Below are 19756 nucleotides of genomic sequence, written 5' to 3'. Positions count from 1 at the left end.
TTCACTGCAGGCTCTCTGCCACTCTCTCTGGGCTCCAGCCACAGAAGCATTGTTTCAGTCCCGCATTTGGGTCATGCTCCCTCCCACCACAGTGTTAGTCTCCTCTGATCACGGGCAAGGTCACATCCCTATTACATGTTTTCACACCACATACCTGTCCTTGGCACTTGTATAGTTATGTAGCAATTAACTAACGTTTTCCTTTCCTACTGGACAGTAAGCTTCCTGGAGCAGGAACCTCATGTGTTTTCATGGCCACTTAGCAATATCTGTCTAATAGTAGAAGCTCCATAAATATTGTTGAGTAAATGTATAGCCAGATAGTCTTTTGAGATAATAACTATGTTTTTCTTTCTTTCTTTTTTCCTGTTGCCCGATTGAGTCAATGATAGTGGATACAGCTTAGAACAAAAGAGTCAACTGAGGAGACCGGCTTGGGAAACATGGCAAAACCCCATCTCTACTAAAAATATAAAAATTAGCAGGGCACGATGGCACACGCCTGTAATTCCAGCTACTTGGAAGGCTGAGGCATGAGAAGCTCTTGAACCCAGGAGGCGGTGGTTGCAGTAAGCCGAGATCATGCCACTGCACTCCAGCCTAGGTGACAGAGGCAGACGCTGTCTCAAAAAAAAAAAAAAAAAAGAGTCAATTAGCTACCTCAATGAATGTTTTAAACCCATAGCAAACACGTGTTAAAAGGATGCTTGAAAAAACAAACATTTTTTAAATCTCAGCTTTGAATTAGCGAAGTCCATGTTCTGGTTATTGTAGCCATGTGATAAATCATCTGCAAACCTAATGACATAAAGCCATGGCTATTTTTATCATGCTCACAGATCCTGTTATAGGTGAAATTGTGACCTCTCCATCAAAATTCATATGCTAAAGTCCTAACATTCGGGGTACCTTAGAATGTGGCCATAATTAGAGGTAAGGTCTTTACAGTGGTAATTATGTTAAAATGAGGTCACCAGGGTGGGCCTTAATCCAATAAGACTGCTCTTCTTTTTTTTGGACATAGACATACAGAGGGAAGGCTCAGGGGAAAGACAGCCCTCTACAAGCCAAGGAGAGAGGGATCTGAAGAAACTAACCCTGACAGCACCTTGATATTGGATTTCTAGCCTCCAGAACTGTGAGAAAATAAATTTCTGTTGCTTAAGCCACCCAGTTTGTGGTATTTTGTTATGGAAGCTCTAGCATACTGATGCAGATCTCATCAGTCAGAAATTAGGAAAGGACTCCACGGTGACAGTTGATCTCTGCTCTGTGATACCTGGAGCCCCAACTGGGAAAACTCATAGGAAGGGGGTGACCCTATGACTGGAGGGCTGCAGTCACAGGCAAGCTTGTTTATTCACATTTGTGGCACCTGACTTGGTGGTATGGGTTGAATTTTTGTCCCCCCACTCACCCTTATTCATATGTTGAAGTCCAAGATCCCATTATCCCAGAATATGACGTTAATGTAAATAGGATTGTTGCAGATTTAATTAGTTAAGTTAGGATTAAGGTCACTCTAAAGTAGGATGGCCTCTAATACACCATGACCGCTCTCCTTATGAAAAGGGGAAAGTCGGACACAGGCCCACACACACAGGGAGAACTTCACGTAAAGATGAAAGCAGAGACCAGGTGCAGTGGCTCACGCCTGTAATCCCAACACTATCGGAGGCCAAGGCGGGCACATCACCTGAGGTCAGGAGTTCGAGACCAGCCTGGTCCAACATGGTGAAACCCTGTCTCCACTAAAAATACAAAATTAGCAGGACTTGGTGATAAGCGCCTGTAGTCCCAGCTACTCGGAAGGCTGAGGCAGGAGAATCATTTGAATCTGGGAGGCGGAGGTTGCAGTGAGCTGAGATCATGCCACTGCACTCCAGCCTTGGTGAAAGAGTGAGACTATGTCTCAAAAAAAAATATTAAAACAGAGACTGGGTGATGCAGTAGAAGCCAATGAACACCAAAGATTGCCAGCAAACCACCAAGAGCTGAGAGAGGCATGAAATAGATTTTTACTTGCAGTCTTTAGAAGAAACCAACTCTGCCGACATCTTGATCTGAGACTTCCAGCCTCCAGAACTGTGAGACAACACATTTCTGTTTGTCTCAGTGTTGTACAAGCCACTCAGTTTGCAGTACTTCATTACAGCAGCCCTGGAGAGAGAACACAATCAGGAAGACTTCGGACCAGCACACCTATCCATGGACTTTCTGCGTATCTTCCCATGGACATTTCTGGCTTCAGGGCAGTCGGACTTCTTCCATGACAGCTCAGGATTCCAACCACGTGTGTGTTCCAGTGAACAACGCAGAATTTGCATCACAATTTATGACTCAGTTTTGGAATTTATTCACTGTCACTTCTACCATACTTTATTATCAAAGCACCCCACTAATTCATCCAGATGTGAAGGGAGGAGGGTTAGTCTCCATCTCTTCACGAGGGAGTAGGAAGATCCCATTGTAGACGACCATGTGAAATGAGAGATATTGTTGTGGCCACTTTGGAAAATGCAATCTGTCACTACCCAGAACTTGAAGAAGACAGCATAAAGCATTCAACAATAGATAGAAAGAGACTAGATGAAGAGCTAGACCTATGCCTTTCTTGGGCGGAGACAGATAGAGAGTTGAGTTCTCACACCCTGAGAAAGGTGGGAGAACTCTACTCACTGCTGAGTTAAAGCCCTGGCAGTGACAGTGAAGGGACGAGACCCAGGACATATCTAGGAGGATGCCAGGGATGGGGACCTGAGCCTTGCTGCCCAGATACAGTTCAGGAGATGCTGGTCCCACAGAGAAGTTCCTGACCACCACAGTGCCAGTGTGGTAGAATGAGAAAGGCTGAACGAGATATCTAGGAAGACATGCCTGAGGGCAGCCACAGAAAACCCCTACCACTCTAGCACTGGTTGGAGACAGCACACAAGAGTTCTCCTGGGAAGTGTCCCCTGGGGACAGGGTGTGTGGATGTAGCCCTGAGAGAACCAAGGACATTGGCAATGGGGGCCAGCTCCTTGATAATTCTGCATTTTTAGTGCCTTTAACTGTGGTTTTTCAGTGACACTACTCTGAGGTTTGCTTTGTTATTTTTAAATTAACATTTGATTGATTAAAATTACAAATTTTAAAACCTACTTCTACCTTTTGCTTTTAAGTGAAGCTTGTGAATAAAGTTTGCTAGTCTTGCAAACATTTATATTTGAACAATTACTTTTTAGGGGATTTTTGCTTAATATGTGATCCATTTACAAAGTTAAATACATTTAAATATTGCAAATGACATGTATACTTTTAATATATTTATTTCCACTTAAAGGCTTTCCGCTTCATGTCCACTTCAAATTTCTAACTTCCAGAGTTAGAAATTTATTAGATTTAGAAGGACTACTTAAACTTAAATATGGTGAACCTAAGTTATCTTAATTGTTCCAGTGCTATATAAAACAGTAAGATTTTTACTTAAAAATAACAAGGTAAAATCAATTACTCAATTTTTAAAAATTGGACTTACATGAGTGGCCATTTAGTCTTTTTTTTCTTTTTTCTTTTTTCTTTTTTTTTTGAGATGGAGTCTCACTCTGTCGCCCAGGCTGGAGTGCAGTGGGGTGATCTCGGCTCACTGCAACCTCCGCCTCCTGCGTTCAAGCGATTCTCCTGCCTCAGCCTCCCGAGTAGCTGGGACTACAGGCATGCACCACCACACCCAGCTAATTTTTGTATATGTAGTACAGACGGGGTTTCACCATGTTGGTCTTGATCTCTTGACCTCATGATCTGCCCGCCTCGGCCTCCCAAAATGCTGGAATTACAGGTGTGAGCCACCGCTCCCAGCCCCGAGTGGCCATTTATTCTAAGTCCAGTTCTCTTAAACATTATAAACACATGAAATATAAAATATTTTATATACCCTAATATAAAATTAATATAAAATGTTAATATTGTTGCTTGAAGTCCTCAAATATTTTTATATGTAATTCCAAATCTTTCCAGTTCCACCAAGGAAACCACTCTATAACCCCACACAATATTTACGGCTAACCTTTTCAGCTTTCTTATTCTTGCATTAGATCAAACAAGGGTCTGGGAGGCTTGGCAAGGACCAGAAGACCGTGGTGGTTGTATGCCGTGGACAACAGAGCTTTAAGGAGATGACCTCTGCCCGCTAAGTTCAAGTTATAAATGTCCTAATTCTACTGTCTGCTCAAAGAGATTGAGACTCATATAGGGATTAGTGTTGATTAAAGTCTCTTGAAAAAGATATTGATGTATTTTAAGAAGTAAAGAAACGCAAAATGGAAAGAGGAACTTGCATTCTTTCAGATCTGTCAGTCCTTTGGCCCTAAGAATAGTAACATGCTCTGTGGTGGAACTGTGCACAGCCCTCATGGCTTCTCCAATCAGTGAGTCATTCAGCTGACACACACTGAGATGAATTTTACCTCCATGTATGCTGGCCTCTACTGACAACCACCATGGACCAAACAGCTCTGCCCAGGACCCTGCTATACTGTCCAGGAGCCTTTGTGGAATCACTAGGAGATGCCTCTTCCTCCAAGCTGAAACCACCCCACACAGGGCTCCTACTTGGAGAGGTGAGCAGAAGGGAAGAACTGCAGCTTTTGTTTGCTTCCAGATCCAGGCACTTTTTTTTTAAGAGATGGGCTCTGGCTCTGTTGCCCAGGCTGGTCTTGAACTCCTGGACTCAAGAAATCCTCCCACTTCAGTTTCCCAAAGAATTGAGATTACAGGGGTAAGCCATTGTGCGTGGACTCCACGCACCTTTTGAGAGGCAAACAGCACAACTGCCCATGGAAGCTCTGCCCTACCTCTTTGATTCCAGAACTGAGGATAAGACTCCCAGTCTCTCAGCAACCCCTGCATAGAAGGGAAGGAGAAAAGAGAGAGGGACAATCCTGAATTAACTGTTTACTCAAAAGAGACTGAGAAAATTCAGAACTGCCAAACTACTCTGGTTGGACAAGAATAAGATTCTCTAGAGAGCACAAATCGGGGCTCAAAAGCAAGGTTTTCTATAAAGTACATCTTGCATATAGATCACAGTTCTTAGCCTGTCTGGATCTCAGTTTCCACATCTGTGAAATGGGATGTTCTCTAGACCAATGCTTCTCAAATGTTATTATGCATAGAAATCAGCTAGGAATCTTGTTAAAATGCAGCTTCTCTTCAGTGGGGATAATGCAATGAATGTCTGGGATTCTGTATTTCCAGCAAACTCTCAGTTGTTTCAACCCCCTGGACCACACTTAATAAGTGGAGACAATTCTAAGATCTGCCACACTGTGTTTACAAATTATCTGTTGTGAATAAACACCTAATTGGCTTATGCTGAGGACCTGACCTACAAAGCTAGAAATCACTTTTTAGTTGAGCTCAATGTCTAAGAGCCATAAAGCTGCAATGGTTCTCTATTTTTGAAAAAGAATGGCCCTTCTCTCCCCTCTCCAGTTGCCTCCTATCCTCTCTAACCACAATGCCATCCTTTTTTTTCTTTTATTCATTTCACGATATCTGCAGCAAAGAGAAAAAAACAAAAGACAGTGCCACCAGAACCAAAGCTGAATGCTTGAGAGAACCTTCAGAAATATGTTTAGGGGAGGATAAAAATATATCTTTTGATAAACTTTAAATGGGTGATTGTGGAGGGTGGGCATGGGGACTGATGAACATTTTAGAGAAAACTGAGTAGATGGTGAAATATCTTAATGAAACGTAAGCATTAAACACTGAGACCACATATCCTGTTGACCAGTTCAGAAAATATGTTTTGAGACAAAACATTTGAAATAGCAATTGTCTCAGAAAATCCATAGCGAAAGGTCTCTGCGATGTTGATTTTATAGCAATTGTCACTCTTCTTCCCAGCAGGGGTGTGGGGGAAATACATAGACTGCATACATGCACACATACACGTATACTCACACATGTACATATGTATTATACACACATACACCATATGCTACACACACACATACACACATACATTCTCTTTTTTAATTGGCAAGGAACTAAAAACAAAATAACCAAGGAATGTCTTTTAATAGAAGCCTCACTTCCTTCCGCACAAACTTGTTAAGCCTCTGTTAGTTACCTCCTCTCCTGCCCACCCCAAGAGACCCTGTGTGCTGTGATAGGCCTCACTTTGGTTGCTGTTCCCCAACAGACTTAGAGTCCTGAACCTGGGTCAGGCTCCAGTGCACAGAAGCCCACACAGAAGCCTGGCAGCTTCCCCTCAAACTAGAGCATCATGAAAAGGCAAGCAGTGGGGCTCCACCTTCCTTTCTCCAAAGGTTTCAGTGGGACATTGAGCCAGGCTTGCTCTTAGGGCTCCTGGGCCAGGGGTACTCCCAACCCCCCATTAGAGCAGCCTCTGTTCAGTGCCAGGACAGATAGCAGTGTCAGTCACCCACTCTTCCGCTCTTCCCAGTAGGAAACCTCATGTTGAGAGTACAAACAGATCCTCCGAGTTTTGTCACCTGCTCAATAATAAAAATGGACCTAACTGACAAGGTTAAATGGCCCTGGGCCCATGGTGCAGGGGCAGCAGCCCCTAGTCTTTGGATGTGCTTCTTTAATGATTGTCTTTAATTCTCCCAAGGAAAAGAGGATGGTTCTCCTCCCAGTTTCTGATTTTCTCTTCAGGTTTTTGATTTGGTATAACCTTAATAATTTTCCTGTGGCATCAGTGAGGGAAAATATCCATCTTGGATTCTGAAACACCCACTTCTAAATCAAAGAAACCTGTTTTAGAGTTTCTTTGTATTTAGAAAGCTAGTCCTTCCTCCCTCCTTCCCTTCTTTTTTTCCTCTTCTCTCTCCCTCCCTCACTCCACACACATCTACCACAGGGCAAAGATGAGTACTAGGCCTTATGAGACACCCAAGACACATTTCCTTTACTGGATTGTAAACTACTTGAAGGCACAGTTAAGACACAAATACAAATGTTTCCAATCTAAACAGCCTAAGAGAGTTGTTAATGAGATTTCAGAAAAAGGAGTGATAACAGCTAGTTGGAGATAATTCAGATTAGAGAGAATCCGAGAAGACTGAAAACTGATGAATGGGGACTTACTTGCACAGGAAGTCATCTGGCATTCCTAGAAGAAAGGCCCAAGTAAAGCCAGTCGCCAGAAAATCAGGGGCTGCCTAGGGAATGGCACATAGTTCACTCAAGCTGGAGTGTATGTATGTGAAGGAGATGAAGATGGGGAAGTATGTGGTGGCCAGAAGGTCTGGGTGCCAAACTAGGACATTTGATGTCATGGGTCTCCACTGCAGTGACATTACCCATCTGGCCTTGGGAGGACTCATTTGGCACTGTTTTGTAGAATGGACTTGGTGGGAACTGAGGGAAGAAACATCAGTTAGAAAGCTAAGTGGGGCATGATGGGGGCTGGAGTTGAGAAGATGACATTGGGAATGGACAGGAGGTAAAGGATGGACTAGGTAGATGGAACTTGGGAACTGGTTGGATGGGAGTATGTGAATAGGGGCAGGGAGTAAACACTGACTGCAAGGTGGCAAGCCTGGGCAGGGCTGGTCCTGCACCATCAACCAGATTGTGCACTTTCCAGCTCTGGGGATATCATGCACACAGCTACAGTACAAATGGCACCCACCCCCAGCTATCGGGCAGCCAGAGTTTGTGAACCTGGCTGACTGTGAGGAAGGCAGCACCAGAAATGGAGATCAGAGCAGACAGAAAGAGGAATAAACCCTGGAGGAAGTACATGTGGGCAGAAGCACTTATTAAGAGAAACAGAAAAAGATAATGAGTTTAATTTTGGATGTATTAGAGAACGTTTCCACATTAATGGTTATGAGAAGAAAAGAGTCTATATCAAAAGCTAGAAGAAGGGACTCCTTGACAAGAAGGATGCTCCTGTCTAGCTCAGCCTCCCAGACCCTCCTCTCTCCTGCCCGTGCTCCCCATGTCTCTGGTCACAGTATTGAATTAGGAGCACAGCTGACAAGTGTGCAAAGCTCAGAAACCCCAGAGCTACACTGGGTAAGAAAAACAGGTCAGCGAATGCATTCAGAGCCTAGGCAGAGGGGAGGCAGGGCCCATGGCAGTATTCAGGCAGTACACAGAGAAACATACCTGTGCACACCTGGGGAGAGAGAAGCTCCTGGAGTTTAGAGACCATCTTGCCATCATCCCATGGAAAAATGTCAGGTTCTCTTAGGATCCCAATCCCTCATTTCCTCAGTAATGATGTGTGCAATTGTTGCTGGTGGGTATGGGATGGGTGAGGTGGAGTAGTGAGTAGGAGGTTGATTTCAAATGGAAACTCTGAGCTGTTTTCATCCTGGGAATCAGACATGCCTCAGCATATTTAGAGGACTCAGGCTTGCAGAGACTATCTGGCATACTTTCTTCTCTCTTCCTTTGCATGAGGACAAGGACACTTGGGCATGATTCATGTTATTTGATTTAAGGTAAATATGTTGGGGCCAGGGTAGGGAAAGAATATTTTGAGCACAGGAGAGTTGCTGTAAGAAGTCATCCCAACAAGACTAATGTCCTGTGAATCAAAACTGCATCCCAGGGAAGACAGCCCTGGGGCTAAGATGCCTGTGGATTGTGGCAGCATTGAGCAGTCCTGGGTAACACTGCAGTCATGCCCCAGGTAGCACAAATTCTGGCATTTATTAAATGTTCAATATGGAATAGGCTTGCACAGATCCTGGTACACGGAAAGTATCCATTTAAATATTTTCTTTTATTATCGTTGCTTCTTTCCCAATAGTTGAGCACTGTTATTATTCTCATTTCACAGATGGCAGAGAGGGGTTAGGCCACCCACCCTCCCACAGTGATACCAGCTGGCGTGTGACAGAGCTGGATGCTGATCCCTGCGCTCTCATCTACCACGCAGTGTTCCATGGAACTGAGAGCAGCCTGAACAATGAACTTTGTTCATCAGCAGCATCAATTGCTGGTGATATTATCATGAGGAACTCATTTGGTAGAGGTAGAAGTTTTCTAATCAGAGGCATCAATGCCTAGAGCAGAAGCAGAGCAAAGATGGCATGAGGTAGGTGAAAGGTGCTCAGGTTCTCCTTGGGGTCTTCCAGAACTGGTTAGAGAGGAAACCAGTGGAACTTGAGCATCATATATTAATTATGATAAGATTGAGCTGAGAGTACAAAAAAACTCCAAAATAGCAGTGGCTTAAACAAGTCCAGGTAAGTGTTCCAAAATCGATAGGGCAGAGTCCTGAACCTCAGGGACCCAAGCTTCTTCTACCTTGTTGCTCCATCATCCTTGGCATAGCTTCTGTGCCTGGCACAAGATGGATACTTAAGCCTCCACTGTACGTCAACATTCCAGCCAGCAAGAAGATGACAAAGAAAAGAGAATAGCATGCTCCCTCTTGTGATGACGCTTCTCAGAAGTTGCACACAGCACTTCTGCTTACATCGTATGGACTGGAATTTAGTTACACATCCAATCTAGCTTCAAGTAAGGCTGTGAAATGTAATCTTTATTTTAGGTGACCAGGAGTCCAGCTAAAAATCCAGGAGCAATAGAAAAGAATATAAATGAATAATTAGAAAAGTAGCCATCCTGCCATACAACCTAACTGGGATTTTCCCCTCCCTAAGTTCCAGGCTCATGACTGTCTGTCTGTCCTGGGGTCAGCTCTAAGAAAGTGACTTTGGGATACTCTGTCAGATGCAAAAGCTCAGGAGCTGGAGACCAACAAATGAATGGGTCCTGAAAGGGTAACCAAGAAGACCTTATGTTGGCCTCAAGGAATTTACTTGTATTGCTTATTTCTTTTATTTTCAATCCTTCCTTGGAAAAAAGTTTAAAATTGATTTTAGAACTACACAAAATGAAATGACAGTCTACATTTTACAGTAAATTAAATAAAAGCTAATATCATATACTTTATCTTATTTTGTTTTATATCTTTTTATTTTTTCAAAGAAACTATGAGAAATGGGTTGTGTGATTTTGCAGAACTTATTTGTTAAAGAACTGAATCATAATTGCTAAACTAAGAAATTCTTGCAAAACTACAGGTAAAGGAAGGTGAGGGCACGTGTACACAAATGCTCGAAAAATGGGTATAGAAATATTTCTATTGGGAAGGTAAAATTGTGAGAGGGAAATTGGCAGAGCATGGTGGTGTGCGCCTATAGTCTCAGCTACTCGCGAGGCTGAGGCACAAGAATTGCTTGAATCTGGGAGGCAGAGGTTGCAGTGAGCCCAGTGAGCCAAGATCATGCCACTGCACTCCAGCCTGGGTGACAGAGTGTGACTCTGTCTCAAAAAAAAAAAAAAAAAAAAAAAAAAAAAAAAAAAAAAAAAAAAAAAAAAAATTGTGTGTGTGGGGAATTTGAAGATTTTTAGATATTTGGGTAAACTTTTAAATAAACATTTGTTTGCCACGATCCCTTTCAGTCCCAAGTGGTAGTCCTTCATATCTAGCTCCAGGCTCCCATTGTCCTGAAATATTTTGTCATTTACTATCTTTTTTCCTAAAGCAATACACCCTGGATTTGCCACTATTTTCCGGATGCCCAAACTTGAAGCCACCTTCAGTCACCAAATCGTAATAACCACTCGCCATAGTAACTGTATCAACCACCATGCAGGAGCCCTGTAGTGGAGAAGCAGGGGAATAAGTGCCTTGACTCCACCCTCCTTCCTCCTTTCCTCTTTGCTCAGGCTCTGCATCTGCTGAGCACAGAGGAAGACAGAGAGAAAGGGAGCCTCTTGATATAGCCCATGCAGGTAACCTTCCTGGACACAGAGCAGGGAAAAGGGAGAAGCAGGGGAAGTGTACATGATGGGACACACTAAGAGGTCACCAACACATCTGTTTCTGTGAAATGTCCCACAGACAACACAGCCTCTTCTTCCCCCTCCTCATGCACATAGTATTCATTGGAAGTCTAATTGTATCCTTTTAATTATCTCTGGGCAGTATAATATAATGGATCATAATAGCTAACATTCATTGAATATTTAACATGGGCCATGCACTTGAGAAAACACGTTCACAGATTAACTTATTTAATCTTCATAACAACTCTGTGATGCAGATAAAGTATTAATTTCCAAGGGCTTGTTTTTAATAAAGTAAGAATAAGGAGAGGCCAGAAGGATAAATAATTTGTCCACAGTTGCTTCTGAGATAAGTTATATTAAAAAAAAAATCAGGACAGCATCTTAGCAGGTAGTAAGTGCTAGAACAATTTTAGCCATGATTATTAATGTATATCTACATAGTTACTAATCCTAGTCATAACAATTCTTTGAGGGAAATATTGTCATCATCACTTTGCATATGAAGAAAACAATGCTCTGAGAAGGCAGTTCACCTGCTGGCCAGCGCAGTTCCTTGGACAGTGGCGGGCTTCTTGGTGCCACATCACAGCTTCTGTTCATTCACATTCTGTTCATATCACATTCTGTTTAGCATGAATGTGATGTGAACATTATATCTACCATCTACCTGGTGAAACTGATGATCACCTTTCCAGGCCTGTCATTTTCCCAGTTAGATATTGACAGGCCAACATCTCAATTACATTCCATTTAGTCTGCCTGGAGTTTTTCCTAAGCTCTAAATGATTGTTAGAGAAAGGAAAGCTTGGGTTTAGCCACCGTTGGCATCTCTTTAATTTTGATCCTAATAGGTACTCAAATCTGCAACACTTGCAAGATTTTTTTTAAATTTGTCTTAACTTTATTCTTTATTTTATTGTGAAAGAGTAAGTACACTAGCTAGCTCCAATCACAGCAGAGTTGAAATAACCCTCGCCTTGGAGCGTTTTCCATGACCTGCCCTCCACCACCTAGCTTTTACTTCCTGTGGTGAAATGAGATGATTCACAATGCTCACACAGGCTGTGCCATTCTGCCCCTATGAAACTTTTTTCTTCTGCTGTGATCTGGAACCTCTTGATTTAAAATGCATAGAATCCCTGCTGGCAGAGCAGGTTAAACCCAGCCTAGACATTTTAAGGTTTAAGCCTCAGCTATCTGGAAGAAAACTAATGGTGAGTCTGGACTCATACCAGAACAATTTTAGGAGTTCTGTACTGGTACTGAAGCAGTCTTGCTGGACTGCTTGGAAATGAATCTGTTATGTTCTGAATTCTGTTATCTTGGACAAGAGATTTATCTTCTCTGGGTCTCAATTTCATTCATCATTCACTCACTCACTTGTTCAAGAAAACTTCTTCGACACCTACTCAGGCAATAAAAGTCCAAAGCAGAATTAGACTCAAATGGCATCATTGAGCATAGCTCTAGAATAAGGATGTTGAAATAGATGATGACAGAAGTTGCTTCCAAATCTAACTGTTGACAAGTAGAAGATTCCATATGTGGAATAGGTTAGTAGGGTTCTTTCTCTTTCTATCATACAAGCTCCCCTGGGATGTGGTCTTGCTCCATCCTGGAACTGGGAATGGTAGGAAATGTCAGTGATTCATACGTGCATGCTAAACAAACATCTCTGTTGCAAAAGCCCCTGTCCCAGGCAGAGCAAAGGTCAACACAGCTGACCTGAAGCAGTTTGAATAAATAGGCAAGATCTCAGTCATTGTTCTTGGGATGGCTCAGCCCTCTAGATTGAGAGATCATCAGTTTTCATTAAAGTGTTAACATATTTTTGAAGGGATGCAGTTTGCCGGCGGACATCTGAAACTGGGTGCAGAGTTAAAGAGTGCCACATGCCACTGCATCTGCTTCAAATTATGTTCTCCAGAAGACAAAAATACAGCTCCATGAGTCTAAAAATACGTCTTAGCTGTTAGCCAAAAATGCGTTTATTCTTGGATTCATAAAAATGCAGGCCATGTGAAATATGTGGGGGGCATGCACTCTCATAGAAAAAAAATTGACCAAAGAGAAGAAAAAGTTAATATAAACCTTAAGTATCCTTTATTGAAAGAACGGGGAGAAGGTGGAAATGATGAGGCTTTGGAGTGTGACTGGGAAGCGGAACTAGGAAAGCTGTGTCTTCAGGGGGAAGAAGGCTGCTAGGACCAGGCTGCCCTCTGCCCCCATCCCATCCACAGGAAGGCCCTGAGCAACTGTGGACTGGGACTTCACTTCTGCCCACTTGGGGGAATTAGTAAAGCCAGTGGCAAGGACCCATCGCAACCCCAAATCTTGGCATCATGGTCTGTGCAGAGCTTCTCCAAGAGTCTGTGATTAGGAGCCAGTTTGTTTGTTTTTTTCTTCCAATTCATGTGGACCAAGATTTTTATAAAATATAATAAGAATGAATTACTTTAAAAAAAGAAATAAAAATGACATATAAAAGAAGCCCCATTTTAAAATTAATAGATTAACAGATATAAAATTATCTTTCAAAATCAGAATGAACATGGGAAAAAAGAAAAGAATTACCATGAGACATTTCTCAACATGTAGTCTCAATATCTGCATTTATTTCAACATGGATCAGGAACAGTCTGTGCAGCCCACATTCAATAGCACTGGTGTGGCAGAGTGTGGATCTGAGAGGTTTTCAGCCCAACTCCACACTTGCTAATGGTGTGCCATTGGCCACATAAGCCTTTCTAAGCCTGTGATGGAAGAATAGCGGTAAAGGTCAGCTATTGTTTACATTACCATCTATATTAGTTTCCTATTGCTGCTGAAATGAATTACTATAAAGGCTTAACACAAATGTATTCTCTTATAGTTCTAGATGTCAGAAGTCTTAAATTGGTTTCCCTCAGCTAAACTCAAGGTGTCTCTAAGGCTGTGTTCTTCCTGGAGGCGCTAGTGGAGAATCCATTTCCTAGTGGAGAATCCATTTCCTTGTCTTTTCCACCTTTTAGAAACTACCCTCATTCCTTGGCTTGTAGCTCCTTCCTCCAACTCCAAAGTCGGTGGCATAGCATCTTCAAATCTCTCTTTGGCTCTCACCTCCTCTTCTTCCCTCTTCCACTTCAATGGACCTTTGTCGTTATAAAGTCCACCAGTATATAATCTAGGAGAATTCCCTTATATTAAGGTCAGCAGATTAGTGACCTTAATCTGCAACATTAATTCTCCCTTGCTGTGTAATATAACATATTCCTATTGAGCATATTCAAATTCATGGGGATTCAGATGTAAACATCTTCAGGGAGGGGGTCATTATTCTGTTTACCTCATATCTGATGTCATTTACTCAGCCACATTTATTGAACACTCACTCCACGCAGATAGAGTTCTAGGCTTAAGGAATATAAGCAGATAAAGGCTGAGATAGGCCCTGAGTTACAGAATATGTTACTGAAGAAGACCAACATTACACAAATTATTAAGTACTAAAAAGGAGAAGTATAGAGTATTATAAATGCATTCATTAGAAATGTTGATGTCAGCTGAGGGGGAAAGTGTTTAATAAATATCTATAGATACAGGGCACTACTCTGCACAAAAGAACATAATTTAATGAAAAGTATTATAACAATTGTTTCAGACCACTTATATCAGAAAAACTTGGGAATTTTATTAAGACTATAAAGATCTCGGAATATGAAGCCCAGAAATTTACATTTTATAGAAACATGTTTATATTTGATATATCTACTACCTCACTGCCCTCCCTCTTCCCCTCCCCACACCATTCGCGCGATGAGTCCTTTCCACAGTACAGTCTGAGAATCAGGATTTTAGTGTAGTTTCCCAAGCTTGCCTAATCAAGAGAACCACTGAGGCTTGCAGACCAGGTGCCCCCTACCAGGCCTACTGAATTAGATTCTTTAGGAGGGGCATCTGGGACTCTGTATTTAAAGGCATTTACATAAGTCTTATGATCTGACAAGTTTGGGAAACACAAGTGTAGTAAAAACCAAAAAATGAAAAAATAGCCAGTGGCCAGGGAATCAAGAAGTTTAGCTTCTAATCCCAGGTCTTCTACTTTATCACCTCTCAGAACTTAAGGATCTACATTTGTAATACTCAAGCAGTGGTTCTTGAATGGGGAGACTTTGGCTCCCAGGGCCAAAATTGGGCCTTGTCAGAAGACGTTTTTTATTGTCATGACCATGGGCGAGGAAGGGAGGTGATACTGGCATCTAATGGGTAAAGCCCGGGAATGCTGCTAAACATCCTACCATGCACAGGGCAGCTCCCCACAACAAAGGATTATCCCAACCAACATGTCAACAGTGCAGAGGCTGAGAAACACCACATAGAAGTGATTTGTTAGGAAGTGTTCCCAGGTAGAATCCATAAGGGAGAAGGAAAACGAAGGATAGGAGGCCAATCAAGGATGAGGTGTCACGCTAAGTCCCATAGGGAGTCTCTGGAAACAGTGCAGTTCTCACCGAAGTTGTCCTGATGAGCGGCAACAGAGCTGGGGGTATTTATACCCTTGTGTAGGTCAGTCACTGATTGAGGACTGCTCCCTGTTTCAGTTCTCTAAGTGCAGGCAAAGCAGGCTCTGGAGCCTTTTTGGGGACCATCCCAGTCAAAGCCCCAGGTACAGGCTATTGTGAGTAAAAGAACACAGGGGGCCTGTTAGAGGAAAATGGGGAGATTCCTAATCTAAGGCAGAGCATTGACAGGCTCAGCTACACAGAAGCAGTAGTTTTCCACTGCTGCTTTTTCACTACACATCTTTAGTAGATAGAATGCTTTTCCTGGAAGTTCAATATACAGCACTGCTAAAAAGACTTATGCTGGTTAAAGAAGAGGAGAGTGAAGCCTGTCTCCTCCTCCTAAGTTCCTTTTCCCCAGTTCCTCCTCCCTTGACTTAAGAGACTCTCCTCCACAGACTTAGAGCTTCTTGGAAGACACATATTGGGCCACCGCATTAGCCTACTGGGGCTGCCATACCAAGTACCACAACCTAGGTGACTTTCACAACAGAAATTTATTCGTTAACAGTTCTGGAGGCTAGAAGTCTAAAATCAACAGGGCCATGCTGTCTCTTTGAAGACTTAAGGGGAAGATTCTTCCCTGTCTCTTCCAGCTTCTGGTGTTGCTGGGAATTCTTGGCATTTCTTGGCTTGTTCATGGCCATCTGCTCCCTGTGTGCTCACATTGTCTTCCCTCTGTGCATCTGTGCCCACATTTCCTTTTCTTATAAGGACACCAGTCATACTGGATCAGGGCCCACTCTGATGACCTCATTTTGACCCAATTACCTCTTTAAAAGCCCTATTTCCAAATACACTAACATTCTGAGGTATTGGGGATCAGGACTTCAACATATGAATCTGGGGAGGAGACACAATTTAGCCCATTACAGACACAGTTTCAAACATCCTTTGCCTCATTAATCTTTAGTGTCCAATGGTTTTATATTAAGAGCTTAATCATCCTTCAATTGTATATTCTTAAGTATTTGTGTGTTAGATTAGGTGGCTTGAACACTATCCTCCAGAAGTTATCACCTTTAGTGGACCCCAAGAGCACCCCAAATAGCTACTTCATGCACATCCAATGCAACAGTCAAGGAGGAGAAGCCTGAGGGTCATTGATGCAGACTGAGCGGAGCGAAGCCTTCTTCATGCACACTAATTATGCCATATGCAAGGAGACAGAGTCTCCCATATGATCTGTAAACCATCCAGGGAGGTGCCCAGGGTAGAGATGTTATTCCCATCAGAAAGCTGGGAAAACCAAGGCTCAGAGCATGATTTGCCCAAGGCCACATGGGCTCCAGCCTTCACTACTCATTAGCCAAGCATTGCGATTTTTCTGCAGAACCAGCTTACCTGGTCTCTTCCAGTTAGTCAGGAAAGGCCTTATAAAGAGTGGAATCTGTGACCAAGGAGTGAGAAAAGATGATATAATACTTTGACTACATCATATCTCCCTTTGGAGAAAAAGTAGTTATATCTTTATAATTTGGTCAAAGAAATTTAGTTTAAATTGAAAGCACAAGAACTTTTTTAGTGGGCTTACTGTGTGCTAACCACTTTTCTACGGGGTTTACATATGTTAATCAATTTAATCCTCATAAGAGCCAACAGAATTGATACCATTATTATCCACATTTTATGGAAGAGGAAATGAAGACACAGGGGGGAGCTGGTTTACCAGAAGAGAATTCATTTCTGTAGACACTTCTAGTAATGCCAGCTAATAATAGAAAGAGCAATAAAAATATCTGCCAATTATTGCATGCTTTGCATACAGTTTTCCCATTCAGTCCCCATAAAAACCCCTAAGAGGTAGTATTTCTGTCTCCATTTCATAGATGAATAAACAAAGGCCCCGAGTTCAAGTAATATGGCCATGATCCCACAGCAAATACATGGTAGAGCTCAGATGGCTCCATACAGATTTTTGGTCCACTTTTGGACCCTTCTGTATAGCAGGTCTGATGAAAGTCACTTTTGCACATAAGTTAGGCCTCTGGGAAAAGGATGTTAGCTTCAAGCCCCACATATCCCTGGGGCAAGAAGTAATGCATTCCTTTTACAGAATTGGAAAACTCCAAGGGATGGACATTGTGGCTAGGCATTCACACACTTTCTAGGTAAATGTGTATCATCATCATTTTTCTAGACTTTTAAAAATTACATAATTTAGTGTCATTCTATTCAAGTAGCAACAACCTGAAATATTAAATTAGCATCTACATAAATAAAATCACATGTTATAATTAACTGAAACATAAACACAACCCATTACTTGGTACATTTCAACATATTTTAGTATATTTAAGATAGAAATAATAAATTCCATTTGCCATAGTTTCAATACATAAAGTAATAATAAATAAAACAATTTCTAACATAGAGTAGGCATTCAATAAAGGCTTTTTAAGTGTATTTACATACATTTTATTCAAAGGGTATTCCAAATAATCAAAGAGCAGAAGGGGGCATTTTTTTCTTCATTGAAAGCTCCTCCATCTGTAACGTTAGGGCTAGAATTTGGGCATTTCCTTAAAGTACTTTATTTACTAGTCAACAAAAATGCACTGAGTAATAGTACTAGACAAGGGATAGGTGGGAGTAGGAACAGAGAGATCTTTGTCTTATTCAATACTTTTGTTGATGACTTGCATAATCATTTTTAGCTTGAAATAGGCTGTTTTCTCAAGGTGGGTTAAAGTGCTCTGATTTGTAATAAGGTTTTAAGATTGCATGATAGACATTGCTATATATCACTTAGTCTTTAGGAAAACAGGACTTACTCTCCCAGCCACTGGGAGCGCTGCAGGCAAAGCCCCAGGGTCAGACTCCTGCAATAAGTTACACTGCTGTAACTGATTACAGCAGCCTTGTCCAAGGTTACACCTCCTTCATCAGATAGTCCATAATCAGTGACTGATCAACTTAAGAGTTATAAAGGCCAGCCCCTTGCCCTCAATTCAGAACAACTCTGAAAAGTCATTCCAGTTTTAGAATTAGCTAAGTCCTCCATTCAGAGTATATCACAGCTAACTTCTTCCTCTACCCAATCTTATTTCCATTCTTTTCACAAATGTTGATCTCAAGGTGCATTCCCTAAGACATTTTCTGCACAGCAATTTCCATTCCAGAGCATGCTTCCTAGGCAGCCCAAATTGTGACAGTTGGTACCAGGAGTGGTTTGAGAAAGCAAACACTGAGATGGGATTTTGGAACCAAATCGTCTAACAAACACACCTGGCAAAGAGGACCTCATTGCTAGCGGTAGGTGAGCAACAGAAAGCCCCGGCACTAGGTAGCAATGCAATTGTTCAAATTTTCAAACAATGATTGATACAGTGGTGGAAGGGAATTCATTAGGTGGTGCAATATATCAGGTGTTTGAGAAGTATGAGGGAAACTATAAGGACAATGGAGCTGGCTCTCAGTAAGTTCAACTGATGATCTGGAAAAAGATAAGAAGAAGCTCAGAGTGATTAACTGGCAATTATAAGCTAGGAGTGAAGGCCAGAGAGACTTTTCTTGGTAGTATACACAGAGGTATCATCTCCTACAATGGGAGGGCTGAGGAAGCTGAGAAGTAGACCTAAGAATTATTTGACATAGTATTTGAGTTCAAGGGAAGGTTAAACTCCCAACTATAGCAGTGGACTATTCCAAGGTTCGGGCCCTGGTTGGGAAAGAATGGGACTTGGACACATGAGACAGGGAAATCTAGATTGATTCCCCCCAAAATATTTACTTCCCAGATTTCTCTTAACCTTCTGAGCCTGCAAAAGTGTCCCATCCCTCCCTACTAAGGGATAACATGCCAACCTTACTTGAAGAAGATGCAGAGGTCCTTCTCCCGTAAGACAACATACACCCTCCTTGCCTCAGAAGCTGTGCTACTCTCCTCCTTGCTACTACACCAATAAATAGGGTTAAGTTATAATATAATTGGGCTTTCCAGCTTTACATAACATAGCTACTCTACCATGCTGCTTTCTCTAGATATTTTAATTTCCCTTCCAGTGTATGCTATGACAATTTCTGGTCTTTGCACCTCATTTGGCTAGACTATTTCCTCTACCATCCTAGCTTACACGATCTCCTGGGGCCCTCTCCAGGCTACTTAGTCCTGTATTATCGAAGAGAATTCCCAAATCAGTACAGTCTCCCCCAGTCACCTTTATATTCATCCTGGAAGAGGTGGTGGTCATCATATCTCCATTTAATACACTGATCTGCACCTTGCAGAAACCAGACAGACACAGGAGAATATCGATAGTGGATTGTTGTAAACTCAGCCAAGGGTAGCCCCACTTGCAGCTGCTGTGACAGTGAGAGCAGATTAACATGGCCTCAATCTCATGGTGTGGGGCCATGAAGCTGGCAGATGCATTCTTTTC

General features: G+C 42.2%; 1 protein-coding gene across 1 annotated transcript in view; it reads left to right on the top strand.

Moving 5' to 3' along the window:
• The window catches only part of SNX18 (sorting nexin 18), a 238349-nt gene extending 229295 nt beyond the window's left edge, over positions 1 to 9054 (top strand). The window contains exon 2 of the mRNA XM_034960098.3: positions 8810 to 9054. Within this exon, the coding sequence (XP_034815989.2) occupies positions 8810 to 9039 (230 nt within the window). The 3' untranslated portion in view covers positions 9040 to 9054. The remainder of the gene's footprint in view (positions 1 to 8809) is intronic.
• The last annotated feature ends 10702 nt before the right edge of the window (positions 9055 to 19756 follow it).

The sequence above is a fragment of the Pan paniscus genome, chromosome 4, assembly GCF_029289425.2.
Source record: "Pan paniscus chromosome 4, NHGRI_mPanPan1-v2.0_pri, whole genome shotgun sequence".
Classification (NCBI taxonomy): Eukaryota; Metazoa; Chordata; class Mammalia; order Primates; family Hominidae; genus Pan; species Pan paniscus.
The sequence above is the reverse complement of the archived record's forward strand: the minus strand, read 5'-3'. Positions and strand labels throughout refer to the sequence as shown.